Below are 25,616 nucleotides of genomic sequence, written 5' to 3' on the forward strand. Positions count from 1 at the left end.
CCGTTAAACAGCCTTCTTTGTGCAATGGAAACATGGAGACAGAAAGCTGGCTCAGCAGCAACAGCTGCGCCATAAAGCTGCAGACCACACAACTTCACAGAAGTGGACAGCTGAGTGTTGAAATACGTAGTTCATAAAAATCAACTCTTTTGTTGCAACACTCAGTACAGAGTTCCAAACCCCTTTTGGAAACAATCTCAGCACAACAACTGTTCATTGAGATGTTTCTCAGTAACGCTATCTTTTTTCCTTAGGGAGAGCACCTAGAAGGTGAGTGAGGACACTTACAAGGCTGTCCGTGCTCCTCTGGGTAATATGCAAATAAGAGAGATGGAACAAAACCTCTGCAGCACCACCTACTGGAAGGCAGCATTTCTGCAAGTCAATGTTAGACTCCTTAAACAAGCCTTGTAACAATGACTGGGAATTAGATAGTGTCCCTGACCCTCGTCATAGGCCTGTCGCTAGCCAGGCCAGAAACCTGTTGCACACTGATGAGGGGCAAGCCCCCCGAAAAAACTGCCTGTGTATGGATTCTGGCTTGGCTTTCAATTCCCAGTCATTGTCACAAGGCTTGCATAACGAGTCCAACATTGACTTGCAGGAATGCTGCCTTCTAATAGGTGGCGCCGTAGAGGTATTGTTCCATCTCCGTTACTTGAGATGTTCCTGAACTGTGTTTCTGTCATAGACGAGTTGCACATAAGCCTGAGTTCAGTACATGCAATGCCAAGCTGTACCTGCAGAAGCTGCCATGCGTTATTTTAACCCCTAACAGTCACAATAAATTTAAAAAATGTCACTTTTTTAATTGTAGATTTATTAAATTTATTTATGTGAATTTATGTCTCCTATGAATATATTTGCCACAGAACTAAGTCTTCTTAAGTGCATTTTGAACTCGCACAGGAAGATCACTAATGCAAATACGGATGGTATGGCTCTTCCAAACCTGCGATCTTTCCTGTGAAGCGATGCGTAAACAGAATCGCCCAAAAATAAGACATGCTGTGATTTTTCAATCTCGCAGTATTGCTGCGAGACAGAAATCGCCAGCGTAAATACATCCATTTAAAATAATGGGTTCTTTTCACGCGCGATTTCTGTGCAACACACGGGAATCACGCACGAAAATCGTCCGTGTAAATACCCTAAGAACACTGCAGCGCGTATTTGTGGGAGTAAGTATTTGATCTAGTTTACAGGCCAAGCTGAGTTTACTTTTCGCCTTCCTTTGTTTTGTTCTGCGCAATTCATCAACGTACCATCACTACGAAATGCAGGAGATTCATCCCAGGTTTGTTGGCTTTTGTGTCGGCAAGTTTGAGCAGAGATGACACACGAAAACCAGCCGCATTCCCCGCATAGCCGCCCTGCAAAAACACACAAGGTGCGATGGACTGTGAGAAAGCACCTTACATCTGTCCACATGTAGATAAGGAAACACAATACACCAACGTCTCCCGACAGATTTCTTTGGCCCTGTTCTCATCACGGTTTTGTCTCATTTTGATATATATGCCGGGAAAAGCTTAAACAGAGGCTGTGAGGTCCATCGTTGGCGTCCATCACTCGTTGACTATAATGGAATCCGTTCCACTCATACATTATGAGCTTTTCAACAGGTTTTCATGACATATCCATTAAACGCATGCCATTATAGCCTATGGGTGACGGGGGGAGAAATTGTAAAGAAGCATTTCCTATAGATGAGAGACTGGACAAAATACTTCAAAATGGGGTTTGTTTTACAGCAAAGAAGAACCCAACTTTGGGTCATTACTTGTCACCTACTGTATATACTAATATGAATAAACATCACAATTGGCTTCAACTCAAAGATTGTTAGAAATATGGAAAAAATAAATGTAAATGGATTGTATAGACTAAATGCCCGTACACCACTTACCTTTAAGGTCAAGTCATTCATCAATCGTGATACTTCAGAAGACCAACAGTGATGATTGTTCCTGTGCATTCAGACAGGAGCGATCATCACTAGTGATTGGAGACAGATCGGATCGGGGATCGTTCTGGCCCATCCGCCTCCATTCACAGTAAACAGGCAGTAGTTCCTAAATGACGGACTGCCTGTTTACAAGGGCCAATTGGTTGTTCAGTTTTCTGCATGCAGAAACTGAACGAAGAACAAGAAGCGAATTAATTCTCTTTCGCCGTTCAGTTGGGGCATGCAGTTGAATGATAACTGTTCATTCCGCTGAATGTGAGAATATGAACGATCTATCGGCCCGTGTAAAAGGACCCTAAGGCATTTTTATCTCGTAATGCTTGCTGGATACCAAGTTCCTTAAGGGACTCAATTATAAATCAGTCTTACTATGCATTAATTAGTTATATAAGGTTGTCAGCACTTCTGTACTTACTAATTATATATTTGCATCTATTATGTGTACATTTATTTAGCAGATAAGCTATACCATGTGACGCAGGGAGGGTACGGTTCCTTCATGTGTATTGTGCACCGTCGCCATGAATAAGGACTTGTGCAGGTCTGAAACATGTTGATTGGAGGTGATTTTATTTGTGGCGCTCCTTTGAGTTTTTAATCTACTTTTCAATATAGAAGATAGTTTTATTTGGTGTCCTTTTGGATATTTTCCAGCATGTGTAGCGGGGGGGGGGGGGGGGGGGTCGGTCCCTCCCCTCCTGTTCTTTTGTACTGATAGCATTGTAGTCGAACCCCAGTGTTTACGAGAAGAAATGTTCTTTTATCCCTTTGCAATGTTGTTTCTTGTTGATTGGCTGGTGTTAGTCACGTGGATGGGGCATGGTCAGCCTGTCTAAACAAGCAGTTGTTCACTTATGAAGGAACAAGTACAGGGACGATTATCTCTGGGATGACTTATTGGGTATCCGTCCGTGACAAGTTGTTCAGTGTAAAAGGTTCCTTAGACACCAGCACTGCAAGGCGCCAGTGTCAACGACTGAGCCACCAAGATTCTCCTTCCTTTTACCTTCTTCCTTCTCTGCTTTTTCGTCTTGCTCCTTCTTCCTTTTTCTCCAGAGGAGAAGGCTAAGAAGGAGGAGAAGATCTTCTAACTTTTTGAAATCTAGGTTACAAAATTTGTCACAGGAACATTTATGTAACTTGTTTGATTTTCTCATGGGTTCGTCTCCTAAGAATTCCCTCTCCATGTTACACCTACAAGTAAGGGATAGTTCTGTAAAGAAAGGTGGGCAGACCTTCTTCCAGTGATAGAAACAAAAACAAAATGGTGCACACCTTGGCCAGCATATACTTGACAGCTAGGTCCAGATCAGGAAAACAGAAATAAATTAAATGTGGAAAGAGACTTTTTTAAACCTAATCCATAGAGCGGTATATGGCTTTAATATTTCGGCTAACCCAAAATCTCCAGACAGACTGCTGGCTTGCCCTAAATGACACCAACCCAAAACTAATCTTTTTCATAGTCGATGGTTGTGCCCTAAATCCCGATGATTATGGGAATTAATAAAGTAATAATTGGCATAAAAGTTGGCATACAAACTGTCCTTGGTCTATATATTTTATTATATTCCAAAAGGGGCAGATATAATACGTATAATAATAATGGTGGCTAAGCAATGTACGCCATCTCATTGGCTTTGACCTAGCATTCCATCATTACAAGAGATAATTTTGCACACCAAATATTTTATGGAGATGGAAAAGTTTGAATTAGAGAGCTGGAGGGAAGCAGAGGTTTTTTTCAAGTTTTTTGGGGGGGCATAAAAGATATTTATAGAGGAGTTCTTATCTGAGGAAGAAACAAAAGATCTCATGAGTTCTTTTCATATCCTTTCATAGACAGAGGAAGAAGTCTCCAGACTGCTCTCCTCTGCTCGCCCCACCACCAGCGCTAGTGACCCTCTTCCCTCACACCTTCTCTGGTCCCTCTCCCCGGTTGTCATCTCCCACCTCACCACTATATTTAACCTTTCACTGAACTCTGGCATTTTCCCCTCCTCATTCAAACACGCCATCATATCCCCGCTTGAAAAGTGAATGTGCAATATAACTTTTATAGCCGATAATGGAATTATGGTTTAGAATGTCCATGAGAACAGAGAAGGGAGTTTGGGAAAAGGGATTTCATGGTTATTGTATTTGATGGATCATCTTTTGTAGGGAGAAAATATCAGATGGAGTGATTCATGCTACCTTGTAACACCTCGCTCACTGCTTCAGTTTATGCCTTTTAATACACTGTATTTTTCGGACTATAAGATACACCCCAGGTTTAGACAACAGAAAATAGGAAAAAACATTTCAAACTAATTTAAACGTCTCTGGGGTCCATCAAAGTGGAGGGGCTACCATCATTAACCTTGGTGTTCTAGTATAGAAAAGGGGACTATCAACTGAACAGTCAGCTCCTACATACATACTGCTGCATGCACACTCACAACCCATATAGCTCTGCTATATATAACAAACACATCTGCAGTAGGCACACAAAACACTAAATCCCCAGAAACAAGTGTAGTAATATATCACCCCCTCTAGCTGGTTATGCCATCATAAGAGGTCCTCTACTATTGCAAGACCTTTAATCTTTGCTATTGTCTGTCCCTGTGTGTACAGAGGAGCACCTGCACCTCAGGGGAAATATATAAGTGATCTTCAGCATTCTCTACTAGATGGGACTGAGCGGGCAGGGAGAGGGGGACTGTACAGCTGCATTATTGTATGTCTGCTGAGTTCTCCCGATGATCGATCGGCGCACTTCTGGATCATTAAGATAGTGGTCAGGGGTTTCTGGATCTGTCAGACCCTCCTGCCTCAGGATGATGAGGCACAGATGCTTTTCAACGAGATTTTATCATGCTGAAAACTTCCTCTTATAGTCAGAAAAATATGGTAGGTCTCATTTTCCTTATGCTAAAAAGCAAATAAAAAGAGTGATATAAAAAGATCTTATTCTTCTCCTTCGTCAACCTTGCCTCCTGCACCATAGAAGGAAGAATCAGGAGGAAGAAGGAACATACACTTGGTGGCTCAGTGGTGAGCACTGTTGCCATGCATTGCTGGAGTTGTAAGTTCAAATCTGATCAAGGACAACATCTAGATGGAGTTTTTCAAAGATCTGAGCCTAGGACCCCCCAACACTGCAAGGCACCCCCTGTAAAAATAGAATGTATATGAAATACATATAATGTGATACATTATATAATTATTCACATTCTATAGTCAGCGCAGTGTAACAGTTCACATCATACGGTAAATAGTAATAGTAAGTAAGTGATGTAATCAGTGAAGACAAAAGGGGGCAATCTGTCAGACATACAGCAGGTGTAGCTGCAACTACATCACTGCTTTCAGAATCCAAACAATCATATGACTGTTGGCAGTAAAGCAGCGGGTGATCCTCTTATATGGATGTTTACCCTATATAAGGAGTATGCGACTTACAGCGTTCATAAAGTTGCCAGCCTTCAGTACCAGCTTCAGGATGAAATGAAGTTCTGTGCATTGCAGCAACTCTAGAAGAAATGCAAACAATAGAGAGTTTGTCATAAAGTGATCACTTTCTCTAAATTCTGAGCATTCTGTATGTTTCACATGTAAAACCATCAGCTCGATTAGATATATAATATACATTATATTCATTTCAGCATCTGTAGAAAAGCTGAATTCAGTTTGCTCTGAGTCAGTAATTACACTGTAATAGTTCATCGTCCTCTAGTAAAATTCAATTTGCAGTAAATCCAACAAGATAATGTTACATAAGGCAGAAACACAAAGTCCAAAGAGCTTCTGCAGGAGAATGCGTATAACTATCCTGTTTCCCTAAAAATAAGACATAGAATGATTTTCCAGAATTTTTGAGGATGCAAAATGATTTTTCAGGCTTTTTGAGGATGCTTGAAATATAAGCCCTACTCCAAAATTAAGCCCTGCTAACAGTTAATTTAAAAAGTCAATTTAAATACTGTCCAGGCAGCTATACATGTAAAAAAGTTAAACCTTTTTGAACAAAAATTAATATAAGACACTGTCTTATTTTGGGGGAAACACGGTAATAACCCCTTTGGAGGACCATAATATGCATAAAGCCTCTGCCAATAGGGATGGACTGTGTGTTAGGCCGGCCTTAAGCAAGCACAAGTATTAGCTTTTTTGCGCTATCAACAAGGCTTTTTTGCGCACGTGTCGGCGTACCGCACTGCACGTTTTGTGGCCGCAGGGCATGTTTTTTTTCTACATGCAGGACACAAACGGACACCAACTCAAATAGCTAATTTATCTAATGAGTTTCAGATGCATTCTTTTTCCAGCAGAATTATGCCGTGTTTTCAGCACTTCTTTGCTTATTGTTCACACATTTGCGCACCTCCTATTGACTTCTATGGAGACCTTTCTCTTTTGCGTGACCAAAATGCGCGCGCCAAAATACAGAAATATGAGCTAACCTATTGACATCTATAGATTCTATTCTCTGTGTATTGTGCGTACAAGTTTGGCGCGCGCAAATACGTTTGTGTGAAGCTGGCCTTAGTATAGGAAAACATTGCCAAGATCCTCTTTTGAAGAAGTACTAAGGTTCTAAAGCAGGCCTGCACAACATATGGCTCATGGGCCACATGCAGCCCGGCAGAGGATTTCTAGTGGCCTGCGGACTGTGACATGCCTATGAGATCAAGAGGCTACTTGATAGCTTCTTGACATTATAGTCCACAGCACAGTCATGTCATGCTATCTGCATTTTTCTGTGGTCCATAATATCATGAAACCTTCCACGATCCAGCCAAACCGAACTTTGATCACTAGAAAACACTATAATCACTGTAGTTCGATCGAGTAGAACCACAAGAAGTCTGGGTGCTGCAGCCATAATACAGCTGTCACAGTGTGTCAGCTTGTACAGCTAGTAATTGTGGTACTACACAGTGACAGGAACACAACTCTGCAGGGGTTAATTGATTTGGTTGTCTGTGGGGTGAATTGGCGCAGCCAGCCAATCACAATGGGTCTGTGCATATATATTCTGGCCCCTCCTCTCAGAGGGCGCTGGTTATTGTTCACACATTTATCTTTGAGCATGCATGCTGGTCACATTTCGCTCTGTCTCTTGTCTGGATCCAGTTCAATTTATATCTGTCTGTTTATATCATCTCAGACATCTAAACCCTGTCCTGTCTGAATTCTATCCGATGGGTTGTCAGACGCCTGAATCCTGTTTTGTCCGAACTCTGTTCGATGGGCTGTCGAACGCCTGAATCCTGTCTTGTCTCAACTCCGTCCTTTGGGTTATTGGTCACTCACACCCTGTCTTGTTTGAACTTCGCCCAATGGGTTGTCGGATGCCTTAATCCTGCCCTGTCTGAACTCTGTCTGATGGGTTGTCAGATGCTTGAACCCTGTCCTGTCTGAACCCCATCCAATGGCTTGTCTGATACCTGAACCCTGTCTTGTCTGAACTCTGTCCTATGGATTGTCAGACACCTGTGCCTTGTCTGATTGCAATCGGACTTCTGGTGTATTGCCGTCTGTAGACGCTTGTCTTGTGTTGTTTGAGGTCTTGCTAGCTATACCTGTTGCTATCTTATTTATCTGCCTATATAAGTTAGTCTGTGAGTTACTATTAGCCTGAGTATTGTAACATCTTGTTCCCTGTGGTTTTTTAATGTATAACATCTTTGCTACTGCTCCCTGTTGTTACCTAGGGGGAGACAGGGTTGCCCTAGGTTCCTTAGGTGGGGTCGCTCCTATTGGGGCGACTACTCCATTTGTAGGCAGATCCCTCCATTCATGTGAAGATCAGGGTCAGATTTCTTGTTATTGTTCACATTATGCCATGTTCCGTTATCCCCATTTGTATTAATGAAATGTATATATGTGTTGGCATACCTGTGTTTGTCCGGTTTCCATTCCTAGTAATTTACCATCCTGTTTGGACATAATATTGACGTCCATGCAGGCTGTAATAGTTGGTCCTTTTAGGATATCCTATTTACCATCATGTAGGCGTGCATAAATAGGCACCGCATGAACATAATAATAGCCTCTAAAATGTGTTGATATTACCGACATCCGATACCTTATAATGCTATAATGGATACCCAGATTCTGTTTATTGTCTTTGAAGATAATGGAAATTAGTTACAACCTATATACAGTATACTAAATTTAAAGTGTACTTGAAACTCGTGTCCTCCCAATAATGAAGGTAAACACCTAAGAGGATAAGATGCCACATAACATCCAATGCCAATTATACAGGATAGCACAGGCAGGAAATAGAAGGAAGGATGTTACCGGAGGGCATGTGGTAAGCGTGAGATACTCTGTTGGTGGTGGCTACGCAGACTAGAAGAATAAAGCCTCTTTGTAGCTCATTAATTTTTACTACATATCAAAGCAAAAGAACAAAAAATATTCAAGAAGCAACTAAGTCCGAAGGAATTCAACGGCCATAAAATGTGCTCTGAATAAAGAGAAAAAAATGTAATCAAAAACGTGATTCATAGCGGTTTATTTATCAAAAAGGTATTTTATGCACTGAATCTCGGATATACAAAGACTTCCACTGTTGAACACATAATTACTGTAAACCACTTCACTTGGACCGGAACATTCACTCACTCCATAGTACAGGGGTGACAAACTCGTTTTCACCAAGGACCACATCAGCCTAATGGTTACCTTCAAAGGGCCGATTGTAATTGTAAGACTGTAGAATAAAAGTGATCCCCAAAGTGGCTGCAATAGTATTAGGGTCCCTCACAGTGGCTTCAGTAGTAATAATAGTGATCCTCCTAGTGACCTAAGTAGTAATAGTGACCCCCACAGTGACCCCAGTAGTAATAGGGTCCCCCACAGTGGCCCTGGTAGTAATAGGGTGGCCCCAGTAGTAATAATTGTGACTCCCATAGTGAGTCCAGTAGAAATAATAGTGACCCCCAGTAATAACAGTGACCCCCATAGGGGCCCCAGTAGTAAGTGTCCCCTATATTGGCCTCAGTAGTAATAAGTCACCCTCATAGTAGTCCCAGTATTAATAGTGACTGTCCAATTGGCCTCTGGCTAAGCAGCATCTCTACAAGCATTCCACTCACCCACCCTCCAGCTCTGGTCTGACGGTGGCAGCTGCAGCTGTTGCTGAGTCTGTGACCTCTGACCCCTCTCCTTAGCATCTGAGCTGCGTACAGGACGGTACACAGAGTTCAGCGGTCACAGACTCTGAACTGCTGCCCCCGGAACGTTAGGTTGTTGCATGCCAGCAGGACACATAAAACAAGGTGGCATCCCAGATTCAGCCAATGAGCCTTGTGTTTGACGTGTGTGCCATAGAAGTTTTGACTACTCAAATGTTTCATACCATAAGATAACCATGCATATTATTTTGTCCTTCTTAAAGCAACAGTCCTGACCTTAATCTGCTTTATAGAGGTTGCGTCCTTTCACCAGGAATGCTTGATGTTGTAGACATCTCTTTCATCCAGGACTGAATTGCTCCACCACCTTCTCTCGAACATTCACCTTATGTTAGATGGCGTGCTGCAACATTTTACTATACATACCCATATCGGGGAAATCCTCGGTGAGGCAAGGCACTTTGAACCCTCTCGTTACTGCACATCTTTATAGTTGCACTTTATAGTTGTCTTACTATGTACTGTATTCTTGAAGGTGCACGGCATGGCAACATCGCAGCCTTAAGCACCATATTGCCAGATGACATCACCAATTGTGGAGACCCGTGTCACTGCGGACTCAATGCACCGTAGGTTCAACTCAACATCTCCAGTAGACGTTCATCTCATACATTCTTTTATCTGCACATAATGCAGCTACTTGTGAAACCATTTATCAGGGCGATGGACAAAAATGGCAGGGATTTGCCTATCTCAAGACCGAATTTACCCATCTTCCAGAAGCAAAGATAAAAGAGGGTGTTTTGTGGGTCCACAGATCATAGAACTGAAATGTGACGTGACAGTAGATTCAGGATGGCATTCAAGAATGAGACAGATACATGAAGAAACGAGATCAAACAACTGCGAACAGATTGTGGCCGACATGTTAAAATCACACATTCACATATGGTAGTGTTCCATGCGCCAAAAGTTATGCCCTGCGTGTGCAAAAAGTACAGTAAAATAAGCCAATACGTGTGCAAAAAAGCCTCATAAATAGCACAAATACGTGGAGCTGAGGCGTGCGATTGCGCATGTGTCCGTGTGAAGGGTGCGTTTACACATAGTAGATTTGGTGTGGATTTTCCATAACATTAAATCTGCATCAAATTCCATATTTACGTAGGTATTTTGGCGCGTAAAATAATCGTACCTAAAATGCGGCTATGCAAAGCATTTCAGTGACTTCATTCTGAGGAACGTTTTTTTTCCGTGTCAAATATACGCGTGTAAAAAATAGGACATACGTGACCATTCTCAGCCGCATATTTTATACGAAGCGTGAAAAGATAGCTCTTGCACTATCTTTTGCCATGATACGCAGCGAGCGTACCCATAGGCTTCTACGGCAGCTGGAAAAAAAGGAAAGGGGAGGGAGTTACCCTGCAGACAAGGCTGGGAAAAGAAGACAGCTGGCCTTAATTAGGCATTAATTGTCAATCCGAGCACTTTTTTCCGATCGTCGCTTGCCATCGCTTCTGCGTGGTTTTTTACATACATGCAGCAGCGCCCCGTGTGAATGGCTTTAAATACGCAAATTAAGATCAGAACTCAGTTGTGTCAGAAAATCATTTGTGCAAATATATGTTGCATATGGGCGAACGTAAAAACGTATATGGTCGTGTGAATGAGGTCTTAACCCTTTCCAATCCAATTGATATTCTGGTTTTCCTAGGGGGCTTACTCTTTTCCTGCTGTTATACAATACACTATCTGCTGGCTAAAGCCAGTACTGCATGAGGTGACACGTTGGATAGGCTCCGACAGCAGAGAGCCTGGCAATATATAGTAAGAGAACCCCGACGGACGTCTACCAACATCGGAGCTGTACAGCCTTAAATCATAATGTCTTTAGACGTCAGACAGTGGATTGGAGTGAGTTAACGTGTATCTGCAGCAGACTTCGCCTCTCCAAAAGAAAGGATGAAATCTGCTGCACATCCGCATCAAAATTTGCACCTAATAGTGCTCATTTAGGTACAGATTTGTAAAATCCGCACCGAAATCTGACATGTGTGAACGTACTTTAAGAGTGGCATACCTCAAAAGGAGGCAGACTATGCAGCTTCTATGGAGCCTGTGCGGGGGAAAAATGGCCCAAGGTGAAATGGACCCACCCTCATCACACCTGTTTTCGAGCAAAGCAAGATACTATGAATTTTCTGAATCTGGTTCAGCATTCAGTGACCGCCCACAGTTTGTCCAGTCCTGCTGTCCCTTGTATGACTATGCATGACTTCTCTGCTGTCACAAGCTTCGGCTGGCCAATAACTAGATTATGTGATTACAGGCCAGTCGAGGTTTCTGGACAATCTCCCCGGTGCACGGCTCTGCCTTCTTGATGCCTCTTGACTTTAATGGTCCTTCTTAGAAGAGTCGATTAGGCCCAAGCATTCCTCTAAATGTTCGTTCCCCTTACAATTGGACCGTGTAGGAGGAACAACGCTCATTCGTTGGGTGATTGGCACGCTTATGCAAGCATAAGAATGCTTGCTGCTTGGCTGCACGTTTCCCCATGTAAATGAGGAGGCCTGCAGCCGATCAATGACAGCAGTGTGGGGACAAAAGATTGTGTTAAAGAGTACCTCCCTTTGGAGAGCTCCTGCTCCATTGGCCATTTTTGGATCATTCCAGCAGCTGAACACGACCCCATATAGCGCTCTATGGGGCTGCCTTTAGCTGCTAGCAGCCGGAAATAGCTGACAGAGCAGGAGCTCTCTGAAGAGAAAGTCCGGGTACTCTAATGATTGGTCATCCCCACAGAGCACATAATCTGCTCGTATAGATGGAGGCATTGAGCCCTGATCGACATGCTCATTATCGGTTAGTGGTTGTTAGCATGGGCAGATTGTGTGCCCATGTAAAAGGACTTTAAGTGTTGGCACTGCCAGTGCCACCTGCTGCTACCCACCTGCAACTTAATCCCAAGACTAAAGCCCCATTTAGACGCAAAGATGATCACTCAAAATTCATTCAAAAGATAGGATGATTGACAGTTTAGGCACTAATGCTCATTACTAGCTTCAGTTGCATGTAAATGAGGCTCCCTTCGCTGTATGCAGAGAACAGTAGTTGGTCTGTTATCTGTATACAGCCCCTTTGTTTTGCCTAGGGACTGCAGCTAAATACAATCTTATCAGCTCTCATGTGAAGAATCACAGCATGCGGTCCCTGCTATCAGCTCTCCGGCCGAACGATGGATTTTAAACTCAACTAAAAATCATTGTTTTAGCAAAAAGCTAATGATGGTAGCATTTACATACAATGATTATCGCTCAAAAGACATTGTTTGAGCAAATTTTGAGCTATAATCGTTGTTTGTAAATGGGCCTTAAGAAGGCTGACGTGGCGCAATGGCTAACGTGGAGTCCAGCCTCTTTCTGCTCAGCACTGTCTGCTGGAGCTGGCCCTGGAGATAAGCACAGAAGCGCACGGAGAGAATAAGCCAAGTGAGAACTGAGTGGGGACATATTTTTGGTGGTGGAAGAGCTCCTGGGGGAAGCTAAATATTGACCTTTTGCTAAGGGCCCCATTATTTCTATGCACACCCCTGTTTTTGACTGATCATTTCCTCCCTTTCCTCATATTTCGAAAGCCTAATAGAAATGACCATATGATTGTGGATAATGTGCATTGCAGGAAACTTTAGTTGCATTTTGCTGTCATAGCGTATCAGAATAAACAGTGCAATGACATAAACTCTGTAGAGATAAGCAGTTTTGATGCAGCCTGCACTAATATGTATGACAGAGCTGTGCTGGCTTTAGCTTAAGAATAGGGTATATGCGCCCGGGCTTTTTTGCCAGACATAAGAATTGGTCCAAAAATCGGAAGGGTATGGCACCAATTTATTTAAATGGGTGTATGCACACAGGCATTTTTTACTCAGACTGATAGTTTGAGTAGAAAAATTGCAGTATGTTCTATTTTTGTCCCATTTTTGGACGAGAATAGTACATGACAATGTGCAGTGTTTAGCATATGGACAGGATGTCCTAGTGCTGTCCAATGCCAGTTGGGTCCAATGATCTTGGGCGCAGCTTTTAAATCGCCCGTGTGCATGTACCCTTACTTTGTTTAAGAACTTCCTTGGCTGTATAATATCTGAGAGCTGAATACAGGACAGCTATGAAGCTGCGTAGCCCATATATGTCTACTGATCAATGGCCAAACACTTGTACTCTGCTTACTTTACTTGGTATTGTTTATCTTGTCAACAGCAAATAATTTTACTGGTTTCCATGTGACAGATGTTGTCTGCAAAGAGAAACGTGCCAGTGTGGTTCTCCTACAGCACATCATCTGGATTATGTCTCAGCATAGGATTTGGCTCAATAAAGGGGTGTCATCATGACTATGAAAACATCTCCAGCAGCTGAGACCGATATAAAAATAAAAAAATAGATCATAGTCACCTCTCCACGGACCCCCGAAGCGGTTCACTTTGCCCAGGCGCCAGCTTTTAAGTAGACATCTGGGCGAAAGCATATGACTACTGTGGCCAATCCGAGGCTGCAGCGTCACATCCTTAAACTCCTGGCATCATGGCGCCCAAGATATGAATGCTGATGCCAGAGGCTCCAATGGTGATGCCTCTGATAGGCCACAGCGATCACATGGTCCAGCTGGCCGTCCACCTAGAAGATGGGGCAGTGTGAGACACTCAGCTCAACTTTGGGGATCCAACAAGAAGTGAGTATGATCTATATTTTTATTTAACCCGTTTAGGACCAGACACTGTAAATTTACGTAAAATTACGGCGGCGCGTTAAGCCTCCTGCCTCTGCAATCAATCAGATACAGAAACAGGTTATCAGCTGTTAGCGACAGCTGATAACCCAGAGGAGAAGGCAGGAGGGGTATTTAACCCTTTCTGCCTTTTGCTTCCCCGAGTACACAGCGCTCAATGAATGCTGTGTACTAGAAAGTGAAAGTAAAGTGTAACTTTCACTACCGGAACTCGGAGGTCATGTGACCACCTGGGTTTCCTACTACAACAGAGCTGGAGGGTCATACTAGACCCTGACCAGCTCTGCCAGTGACTAATGTTACTGCAGGGGTTGTTTTCCCCTGTAGCTTGGGCTCCTATGGATGCCCCAGCTACAGTGGGAAAGTGTGAAATAAAGAATTTTTAAAAAACATGTGAATGTTCCCCAGAGGTCTTACATGATATCATGGGGGGCATAGATAGTAAAAAACATAATTACATACATCAGTAAGACAAAATGCCAGAATAAAACAACAATACATTCATAAGAAAGAAAATAACATAAAACAGGCGCCAACCTAAAACATCGCTATAAGTGGTCTGTAATCCAAAACCATACATACTATATATCAAAACGTCCAAAACAGAATGAGGAATCCGTTCCCATGCTGTATTTTAGTGTAAGTATACTAATACAAAAAAATAACTAGAAATGTTAAAAATGTTTTTTTTTTTTAGCTTTTTTTCAGGCATCCTTTTAGGGTACATCTAATTACTGTAATTTCCCTTGGTGGGAGGCAGTATTGGGGAAAAAAAGGGAGGCACAATTGCGGTGATAACAAGTTAATACAGTTTTTTAATGTTTTGCTCTTTTTGTACACTAAACACTTTTTTTTTAAACATTTGCTTATGTGACGCCGCTTTCCAAGAGCCATGGCATATTTATTTTTCCATCAATGGAGCTCTACCAGGGTTTGTAAAAAAGTATTTTTTCTATTGACCCAATTTGGTGACCCATATACCTTTTTTTGTCTCTTTCCATTCCGTTTTTTTTTGGAGATGAGATATTCAAAATTACAAAATGATCTATTTTTACCATTTTTAAAAATATTTTTCTCATGCCTTGCATCATATGGGTTAAATAATGTAATAACTCTTTTAGTAGATATTAGTAGTTTAACAACATAATTGCAGGGAATGGTTCAACACATAAAAAGGAGAAGACTAGGAGAAGAGCATCTCGTGAGTGGGGCACGACAAGTTCTTCTAATAGGCCCCTCTACTCCGCAATTGTAACAAATCAAATTACTACTTCTCTTGCCTCTGTGTTTTTGCTTTCCTCTCTTAGCCATATATCCCAATCTAGAGGGAACTGCCATACGACATGTTGGATGTCCCGTGATAAGCTCCTCCCTCAATGGCTTCCCAGACCCGTAAGCTGAAACAAGCAGACGCTGATCTGAAATACTATGTTGGCCATACCCCATCGGTAGTCCTGCAAAGAATTCCGCAGGAGGTGGTGAGTTCTCCTTCAATGGAAGTGTTCAAACAAAGGCTATTGAGAGCATATAGCCAGGATTCTCTCTGGCACAGTTGTCTTTTACAACACATCTTCTATGTTCACAGATACATTTTTCCAGAGCCTCTGATTCCCTGACTGTAAGAAAATTGGGGGGAGGGGGACTTTGCTTTGTTTCCCTCTCTCTCCCCTACAACCTGTTTGGCGATCCCTTGGCCATCTTCAATGCTATTACTTAGTAAACCTCTTATAGCTTACCTAAGATTACTCTATCATACAATACACAGCTCCTGGCTTGAAAAACCACTCTACACACCTACACAAGCACTTACAGCTTCATCTCCTGGTCGCAATTTTAGAGAAACCCCTGGAGCGGGTTTATTTCCACCCCATACAGTACAGATCTGTATTATAGAAAGGACCCCTCTCCTAACAGTCTGTAGAGCTCCCCGTAATTGTTAAAACCGGCTCAATGCTCTATTAGTAGTATAACAACAAGGTACCTTATCCTGGGTGATATACTCAAATAATGTTGCTAAGTACAGCATTAGTGTATCTTGACGCCACCAGAAGGTAGGTGTTTGACAGGACTTCCATAAAGAACACCCCCTATCACACCCCTAGCTCCTGATTGGCTCAAGATCTGAAGGTCCCGCTACCGTGAATTGAGTCCTGAAGCAGCTGGCGCTCTGCGCCACTGATGTGACTGCAGGCACCCTGGCATTCCCCTTGCCCGGCTCACTGCCCTCCCTCCTGAAGCTGCACCCCCACCGCTCATTACCGCTCACCGCTCCAGCACATGCACCCCTGCCCCTCTGCTGCAGACAAACAAGTCCACTCATTAAACAGGGTTCCCCCACCCCTCTCCTATCCGTCCGACCACTCCACTTACTAGTTTCCAATGGCGGCTTCCTGCAGCGCTCACCGCTCCCTGGCACTGCACCGCTGTGAAGTTCCGACTGCCGGCTCACTGTGCACCGCTCACCGTTGCGTCCCACTACTGCCCTCAGAAGTCCTGACCATCGCCTCTCTCAGCAGCGCTCACCGCTGCGTCCCGAAGCACCGCTCACAAGTGCATACCGCAGGCTCTCTCTGCGCAGTGCTCACCACCGCGTCCCACAGCAAGGCTGTCAAGTCCTGCACGCCGGCTCTGTCCACAGCACTTACCGCTCAATTCGACGCCTCTGACCTTCCTCCACGTTCGCAGCCGCAGCCTACAGGACCTGTGAGACCGCTGTCAGGGAGACAGCCGGACAGCCAATCAGGAACAGGGGGATGCAACCCCCTGTCAAACTGCATGTATCTTGGCTCCACCAGTACCTCTGGTGGCGTCAAGATACACTAATACCGCTAAGGACTTCTGTTGTCCTGCTTAAATCCCAGATTCTTTAGTCAATACAAAAAGGACACGCACTTCAGAGCAGAGAAAAACACAAATAACTAAACACTTCACTTTAAAGATTATGCCAAATTAAGATATTCTCTGTCTATCTCAACAACAAGAAAGTCTGAAGAAACCCTTTCTTTGGTCAGATACAATATTTCAAATACATTTATATTTGGCAAATTCAATTGCTATCCCCTACAGTGTTAAATCGTCACAATTGTCCGTAAATTTACAACATAGTTACTATATATTAGACATTAGAAGTTCATTGTCTTATCAAGAATGTCAGTCAGAGGTTGAAGAAGGAGAGGGGGAAGGGAAACGTCACCAATATCCAAGCATTCCAAAGACAGAAGTGTATAACATATAGCTTCAGTGGGTATTAGTGTTTCTTGACGCCACCGGAAGTTATGGGCTTGACAGGAGGAACGCCGCTATCACACCCCTAGCTCCTGATTGGCTCAAGGCTTTATTTTCTGTTTCATCCGGCAGCCTCCTTTCAGCCCCGCAGGTCCCCCACTCCCTGTGTGCTTCCCTGGCCACTGCTGCACAGTGCTCTGGCGTCCCTGCACCGCTCCCTCAGTGTCCGCTGCTGGCCTGCAGTCTCCACGTCCCCCTGGCTCCCTCCCTCAGTGAGAGTCAGGGGCGCAGGTCCCCCCTCCCTGTGTCTCGCCGCCCGCTGCAGAGTAAAGGGAGGCCAAGGGGGAAGCGGCTCAGCCATCCCCGCCGCTCCCTCTATGTCCGCTGCTGGCCTCCACCCTCTGCCTCCCCCTCCCTCCGTTACTCAGTGTGAGGCATTGCAGGAGTGCTGCTGCCACCGGTGGTCCACCGAAATCCGGCGCTGATGGTGAGTGCAGGGAGGCCAACGGAGAACTGGCTCTGCCACCCCCGCCGCTTACTCTGTGTCCCCCATCACTGCAGAATGCTGACAGCCGCCCGGGAAATCCACTGCGCTGCTGCTCCTTCACTATCCGGATACGCAGGGAACTCCAACGCCGCCTAAGGCGCTGTTAGTGAGTGCCAGAACCTGACAGGTGGGAGTGGCCGGCATGTCAAAAACACTGTATCTTGTCGCCACCTACTCTTCTGGTGGTGTCAAGATACACTAATACCGCTTCAGTGTTCACACAGAAAACACAATTTGCCACAGTAGTACAGATAGTCCCCGACTTGCGAACGATCAATTTACGAACTTCGCAAGATGCGAACAATCTGTCCTGCACAGTATGATGTAATGCTATGGCATTACATCATACTGTGCAGGGACCGACAGGCTTCTATTAAGCTTGATAGAAGCCTGTTCAGTCAGATCGCGGGACACTGTGCGGTTGCTAGGCAGCCTGGGGCCTTCTGAAAGGCCCCAGGCTGCCTAGCAACTGCACAGCGTCCCGCGATCTTATCGCGGGACACTGTAGGGGCCACGTGAACGTCAGGTGCCGGCTGTTTCTTAGAGCCAGCACCCGGCGGCAGCAGTTCCGACAAGCTCTGACAGCGGTATTTAAAGTGTTAACAGTTCCAACGAGCGTCGCGGAACTGCTGCTGCCGGGTGTCGGCTGTAAGAACAGCCTGCACCCGACGTTGTATGGAGCGTGATCCACCTGCAATCCTGCTCCATACAAGCATTTGTTCGAACTTGCAAACAAATGGACTTGCGAACAGGTTCATGGGGTCCGGAGCTTATCCAATGCTGCTGTTGGGCGCCAAAAATGTTATTGCAAACCAATATTTGCTATACAATATGCTTTTGGGGTCTAAATTCTTAGTTTGTTAGAGGTAAGTTTAGCTCAGATGACCAACATTAACCCTTTCCAATCCACTGTCTGACATCTTCCTACATTCTGATTGAAGCTTTTACAGCTCCAATGTCAGAAGACGTCCGACAGGGTATTCTTACCGTCTATTGCCAGTCACTCTGCTGTCGGAGCCTCTCTGGCGCACACACACTGGCTTTAGTCAGCAGATGGCACTGTTGTATAACAGCAAAAAGAGAAAGCCTTTTAGGAAACCCTGAATCCAAAATTGGATTGGAAAGAGTTAAATCACACAGCATGGGATGTGATCCAAAGTAATTTGTTTATTGATTGACAGAACGCAGCCTTTAGGGCTCATGTCCACGGGCAAAAGAAGAATTAAAATCCGCAGCAGATTTTAACTCTTCTCCTGCCCACGGATCCGCACCCCATAGGGATGCATTGACCACCCGCGGGTAGATAAATACCCGTGGATCGTCAATAAAAGTGATTTTAAAAAAAATGGAGCATGAAAAAATCTGGACCATGCTCCATTTTCGTGCGGGCCTCCCGCGGGAACAGCTAACGCGGGCTTCTATTGAAGCCTATGGAAGCCGTCCGGATCCGCGGGAGACAAAAATCAGATTTTACTCACACGCTCCGGTTCTTCTCTTCGCCGCGGCGCCATCTTCTCTCCGTCGCGGCCGGATCTTTTTTCTTCGGTCAGGCGCATGCGCGGGGCACGTCACCGACGTCATCATGCGCATCCGCCGGGCCGAAGAAAGAAGATCCGGCCGCGACGCAGAGAAGATGGCGCCGCAGCGAAGGAAGTATCCGGAGCGGGCGGGAGGTAAGTTTATTCTTATTTATTGTTATTTTCAGCGCTCATGTCCGCGGGGCAGGAGGGCCTGATTTTCCCTGTGGACATGAGGCCTTATAGAAACGCATGATCTAATTACAATAATTCAAATCTATTATAATTCATTTATTACCATTGGTCAAAGAAACATAAATACATAAGATAAGGAATTTAACATCTAAAATGCCAAATAAACGTATGCAGCAGAAGAGTTGAACATACATGATTAACTTCTTGGAACAGTAAATCTAAATAATAAGTTGTTTAGGCTGCCTGTCCACGGGCGTTGTGGAGCTGCCGCCCGGGAGCAGGAGCCGGTAGACGTATCTCTGCTGTCAGCCTATCTGACAGATAGGCTGACTGCGGAGAATCGCTGCAATTCACAGCATGCTGCGAATTGCCGGGCCGCGAGTGGAGAATGACAATAATTCGCAGTTTATGGACAAGGGGCCGGCGCTTTCCATAGCAACGCTATGAAAAGCTTCAGACGGCGGGATTCGCCGGCGATTTACCACCATTGGAATCACGGCTGTGGACAAGAACCCTTAGAGAGAATGTTTAGGAACATATGTAACAAGTTAGCAACAGTTCAGTTTGACCCGCCTGCCAGTCTAAATGCCACAGTAGCCATCTTCTGGAACAAAAGCCTCAAGGCTTATTAAAAAACCATTTAATATCCATAAATCCATACGTGAATACAGTGCAAAGAGGCACAGAAGATGGCTACAGGCTTACACAATGGCTGAGCATGAGATAGAACATGGAGTCATATTCATTTCACTAACAATGGGTCATTATGAACTTGGCAATACCAAATTTGTGTGGGGGAGGGGTTGTACGTTGTTTCATACTAAGGGGGAAAATGTGGGGGTTTGACTTTTTTTATCTTTATTTTGTATTTTGTACTCTTTTACACTTTTTAAAAACCTTTTTACTTTTGTTCCAGCATTTTGATAAAAACATAGTGAGGCAGAACTAGCGCTACGAATATGCTAATATCTCACCTTCTGCAGCTGCTGTCAGATCTCTTGCTGCAGTCAACTGAGACAGGACAGCCGGGTAGAAATCCTTCTTGAGAATAAGTGCCTCCAGGCGCAAGCAGTAGCTGCAGGGGGAGTAGATTAACAATATGGCAATTATTGTTCATGTACTAACATACAGTATATATCATACACAATAGTCACTCATGCTACCATTAGGTGGGTTTCACTCCTGCCCTTGGAATCCCTGCAGATGAACGGCTCTGTCTCAGGACAGAACCGAGCAGCACTGCACAGACCCCATTAAATACAAATGGGGTCCGTTCGGTTTCCGCTCAACTGCCCGCCTGCATGCATCGCTTTTCCTTCCGGTATTCTGAGCCGGATGACTGAACTTCTGGTCAGAGGTGCCAACGCAGATGTGAAACGGGCCAAAGATAGACAAAAGCCATGATATAATGGCTCCTTGTAAACTTTGCGAAATATAATACTGATTTGGTGTATTAGCAAACTCATCAACATACTTAGTTTATGTCAAGAGCCGTCCATCGGAGTAAGGTTAGAATTTAAATGTATATTGTATATTCATAGATTCCTAGTTCTCGATCTCTGATCTCTGCACCACTTCTCTGACACATATACATGATACACTCAGTAGAAAACACTAAGCATATTTATCCAATGGCATTCTTCAATGGGGCATGCACCATGTTAAAGAATATGGGAGAGACTGGTGCACCATTTCTATAGTGTACCAGCATTAAGGTTTTTTCCCATGAGTGCAACTGAGAAATGGATGCGCTATCACGTTTGTCTTGACTATTTTTTATGTAAAATATTGCATCTGACAAATGCAACATAGATACCCTGTGTTATGTAGCAAGTATGGACCCACTGGGCAACTGATTGATATGACTTTGGGCTACTCTAAGAGGTCCCTGGTCTGCACCCTTTAACTCCTTTTTAAGAAAGATATGACCCTTGCTGCAGGCAACTCCCAGGTTGCAGTGGCAGCTGACCCAAACAGATCAGAACGCACCAAAACATTGTACCGAAGGACAGGTAAGGATATAGTCAGTGTAACAGGCCGAAGTCAGGACAGACAGAGTTCGTGTAGTAAGGTAAACAGGCTGAAGGTCAAAGCAAGCAGCAATGAGGCAAATAGTAGTCAAGAATCAGGCCAGGGTCAGGACAAGCAGAATTCGGGAAAGCTGGGCACATAGTCAGAGGGTCAAACCAAGAGTCAAGCAAATACACAACACCTTCACTAGGAATAGTATTGCTCAGACAACCTACAGTGGGGTAGGATGCCTTGTATTACCTGGGAGGCAACCAGATAGGCTGGGACTGGGAAAGTTGGATGCATGTGCTGGTTCTTCAAGAAAAGAACCAAGCAAGCACATATGCCTTATAGGAAGCAGAGACAGCCAGGAGCACAGTGCAGTGTCTGCTGCATCGAAGAGTAGAAGGATGCCAATGGCCGTGATCAGTGGGAGGTGAAAAGAGACACCACTGGCCGGCTCCATGAAGATATGCTAGTGATTTCTTGTAGTGTATTACACAACTGACCTAAAGTTATGAATTTAAAGTCCCCTGGTGGAACCAAAGTTAAATTTAAAAATTTTAATTTAAAAATTAAAAAGTGTAAAAAAATAGTAATAAAATAGAAAAAAGTGATATATATATATATATATATATATATATATATATATATATATATAAAACAAAAACTTATGGAATGCACATGTAAAAAAGGAATTGCAAGAGAGTATTATACTGGTAAAGGGTTAACAAAGCCAGAACCCATCCTTATTATTCAGAGCTGACACATCAAGCTCACTGCTGCTGGAGCCCCTCCAAGGAGGGAACATCTAGTGAAGATAAAAGTTTTCTTATGTCTCTGACTTTCACCTTTAAATCTGATCAGGAAGGGAGAGTGATGTGCTGCAATGTACATTTGCTAGAAGTGGCAGGAGAGGTCTTCCTGACTGGGCAGAGTATCAGCTTGAAATAATCTCTTGCAAGGAAAGTTATTCCATAACAGTCATTTACTGCTGTTAAATGAATCCAAGCACTGCCATGTTACAGCCCGTCTCACAACCTCCGTGACCTTCCCCACCTATTCTCCTTCCTTCCTACAATTATTCTCAAGGGATTTCAGCACAACTGAAAAGGAGAGTGCATTTTGATTGACATTTCTTCCCCTATTATTACTTGCTTTTTCAATCTTAAAGGTGTTGGCCCACTTTATAAATATTCATTAAACAGATGGCCATGACCCAAAACAACCTAAGAAGCAATACTCACCTCTCTTCTCCCCAAGGTAAGCAATGCAACAGCTCCCTCGGCTCTCCTGGTCTGCATTTACAGCGGAAGTCAGGTGATCACTGCAGGCAATCATAGGCCGCAGCATCAGTTCATTCTCCTGGTATCAGAGTTCACGTCCTGGGCGCCATGATAGCAGGAGTTCGGCACCGTAACATTGTGGCCTTTAACCCTTTCCAATCCACTGTCTGACCTCTGAAGACATTATGATTTAAGGCTGTACAGCTCCGATGTCGGAAGACATCCGTCGGGGTTCTCTTACTGTATATTGCCAGCCTCTCTGCTGTCGGAGACTATCCAACGTGATACCTCATGCAGTACTGGCTTTAGCCAGCATATAGCGCCATTGTATAACAGCAGAAAAAGAGTAAGCCCCCTAGGAAAACCAGGATACAAATTGGATTGGAAAGGGTTAATTGGCTGTAGCGGCCACATGACTTCCGCTACAAACACAGTGTGGAGGAGCTGTGGGAGCAATTGTGTTGCTTACCAAGGGAAGAAAAGATGAGCATTGTTTCTTCCTTTTTTTAGACAGCTCCATACATTAAGCAGTGGCCCAGGTTGGTATTGCAGGCTGAGTCCTACTGAAGTTGAAGGGGTATTCCCATCTCAGCTTCTCATAGCTGAGATGGGAAACTGCTGCTAAAGTTAGTGATAGAACAAAAAGCTTTCCAGGGGTTGTAACTAGGAACCAGAGTCTGTTTTTCACATTTCTCATCAGTAAGATCTAGAGCAACAGCAGAGATGACGATACCTTTAAAAATGATTGGGATGGGTACAGAAAAGTCAGGTTAAGATGAGTAGAAACTACAATGCAAGGTGTTGGCTTTGGTGTTTTTAGTAATGGGCCTAAAAGTGACAATGAAATTAAACCTGGAGAAAAACAAAGCCCACCTCACTTCTCTAGGATTCATTCTTTTAGCGGACTTTAAGTCACATTTGTCGATCAGTTATTACAGTAATGTAATGCCTAGCCCCCTGAAGATAATGACACCACTCCTCAAATATCCATTTAAAGAGAATCTGTCACCATGAACGTAACGTCCAAATGGCCAGCATCATGTTACAGAGTAGGAGGAGCTGAGCAGATTGATATTTTGTTTTATGGGGAAAGATTCAATATAACTTGTATTTCATTCACTTATATCTCTGCACATTCTGAGCTGAACAGTCCAATCGGCGGTCCTACTCCAATACACGGAGAAAGAAAAAAACGGACTTGTGCCTTTAGTAGTGACCTACAATTCACAGCTAGAGATACTAAGGAAGACTGCAAAGAAACTCCATCATACACCTCAATTGATATCCAACCCAACAGACAGAGGAACATTTACACAATCTCAAACAGACATTTTTAAATCAGGGCTACCATCCCACCTCAATTGATAGAGCTAGAGGTACTAGGGAAGACTGCAATGAAACTCCATCATACTCTACACAAGGATGATCGTCTGAAAACTATATTCCAAGACCCTTCACTTCTGTGTTACAGGCAACCCCCAAATTTGAGGAACTTTATAATCAGGAGTGCATTGCCCTCTGACACACAAAAAGGAGCTTATCCCTGCAATGTAAAGAGCTGCCAGACCTGCGCACATATACGGACCGCGGACAGGATACAAATCCCCAACATATAAGATCCCGGCGACATTCACATATTCCACATCCGATCTTGCTTACCTGATCCTGTGCAGTAAATGTTCTGTTGGGGGAGGCGGGAAAAATAACAAAAACTTAAAGCAAGAATGAGATCTCATCACCACAGAATTAAACAGCAAGACAGAATTCATTGTGGCGGAGCTCTTTTCTAGTCATAGATACAACTTGGAAGACATGAAAGTTATTATATTTAAAGGCAATTTCCAATCACAAAGCCATAGAAGAATTTGGGAGTACAAATTTATAACAACTTTTGACACTTTCAACAGAGGGCTAAATTCTTCAAAAGGATTCATGCATGACTGCGAAGTATGAGAAATCTATAGCACAGATAACACTGCTGGCCTGGTGACCCTCTAACACTAATTCAGGGACCATAAAACCTTCACATCTATGTTTGTATTTCTGTTGTAGTATTCTTTTAAGTGCAAATTTAACCCACCATGTCTGTGCCTTGTCATAAGTATGTATATATATATACATATATATATATATATACATATATATATATATATATATATATATATGCATGCCTCTTCAGATCCATTTTATTAAGCCTTCATGAAAGACCCTGTCAGGTCCGAAAGCTCGCATTAACATCATGTATTTTTGTTAGCCATTAAAAAGGTATCATGTCTACAAGATTACTTGGTTTCTCTTACCGAGAGCAATCACACATTGCTCTACAGGCTAACACGGTATCAACCCCCCCTTTGTTTTTTGTTTTACCTATGGGAAAAATTTATGATATTCCTGAATTTATTACTTGTTCTGCAACACATCTTGTATTCCTTACTACTGGGCAAGCTGCAATTTGCAATATGTTGGATCTACTATTAGATCCCTTAAAATGCATTAGTGAACATGTGCGGGACCAATAACTGCAACTCATCACTGGTATTTTAACACTTTTCTATATGTCATCAAGGAAACTTAAATACATTTAAGGTAATAGGTATAGAGAAAGTTTTGAGACCCCCAGCAATGGGGTGGCTAAGAGTGAAAATTGCATAATAGGGAGGCCTTTTGGGTTCTGTCCTTAGGTTATCGTCAACCTCATGACCTCAACTTGAGGACAGACCTAATGTATATTTACTAATATGTAGGGATGATAATGTTTAGTTATGTATGGGTGTGTATATGGTATATCCTGTTGCATCCATTCCAATCTATTTTATTATGTTTGACAATTCCCTGATGGTTAATAGAGGGTTACATGTGATTAATGGTACTGGTCATGTTGGTCATAGGAGTCAACAATTGTCTACACATAATCATGGGGAGGTTTTTGTTTTAAATGCCTGT

General features: G+C 43.5%; 1 protein-coding gene across 2 annotated transcripts in view; it reads right to left on the bottom strand.

Annotated features, from left to right (window-relative positions):
* Nucleotides 1–25,616, bottom strand: part of LOC136580357 (inverted formin-2-like) — a 79,225-nt gene that overhangs the window by 22,644 nt on the left and 30,965 nt on the right. For both annotated transcript variants that reach the window (XM_066580855.1, XM_066580856.1), the window contains 3 exons: nt 20,352–20,452; nt 5,417–5,487; nt 1,266–1,373 (listed from right to left, as the gene is read on the bottom strand). In XM_066580855.1, coding sequence (XP_066436952.1) covers nt 1,266–1,373; nt 5,417–5,487; nt 20,352–20,452 — 280 coding nt within the window. The remainder of the gene's footprint in view (nt 1–1,265; nt 1,374–5,416; nt 5,488–20,351; nt 20,453–25,616) is intronic.

Source organism: Eleutherodactylus coqui, chromosome 10 (genome assembly GCF_035609145.1).
Source record: "Eleutherodactylus coqui strain aEleCoq1 chromosome 10, aEleCoq1.hap1, whole genome shotgun sequence".
NCBI lineage: Eukaryota > Metazoa > Chordata > Amphibia > Anura > Eleutherodactylidae > Eleutherodactylus > Eleutherodactylus coqui.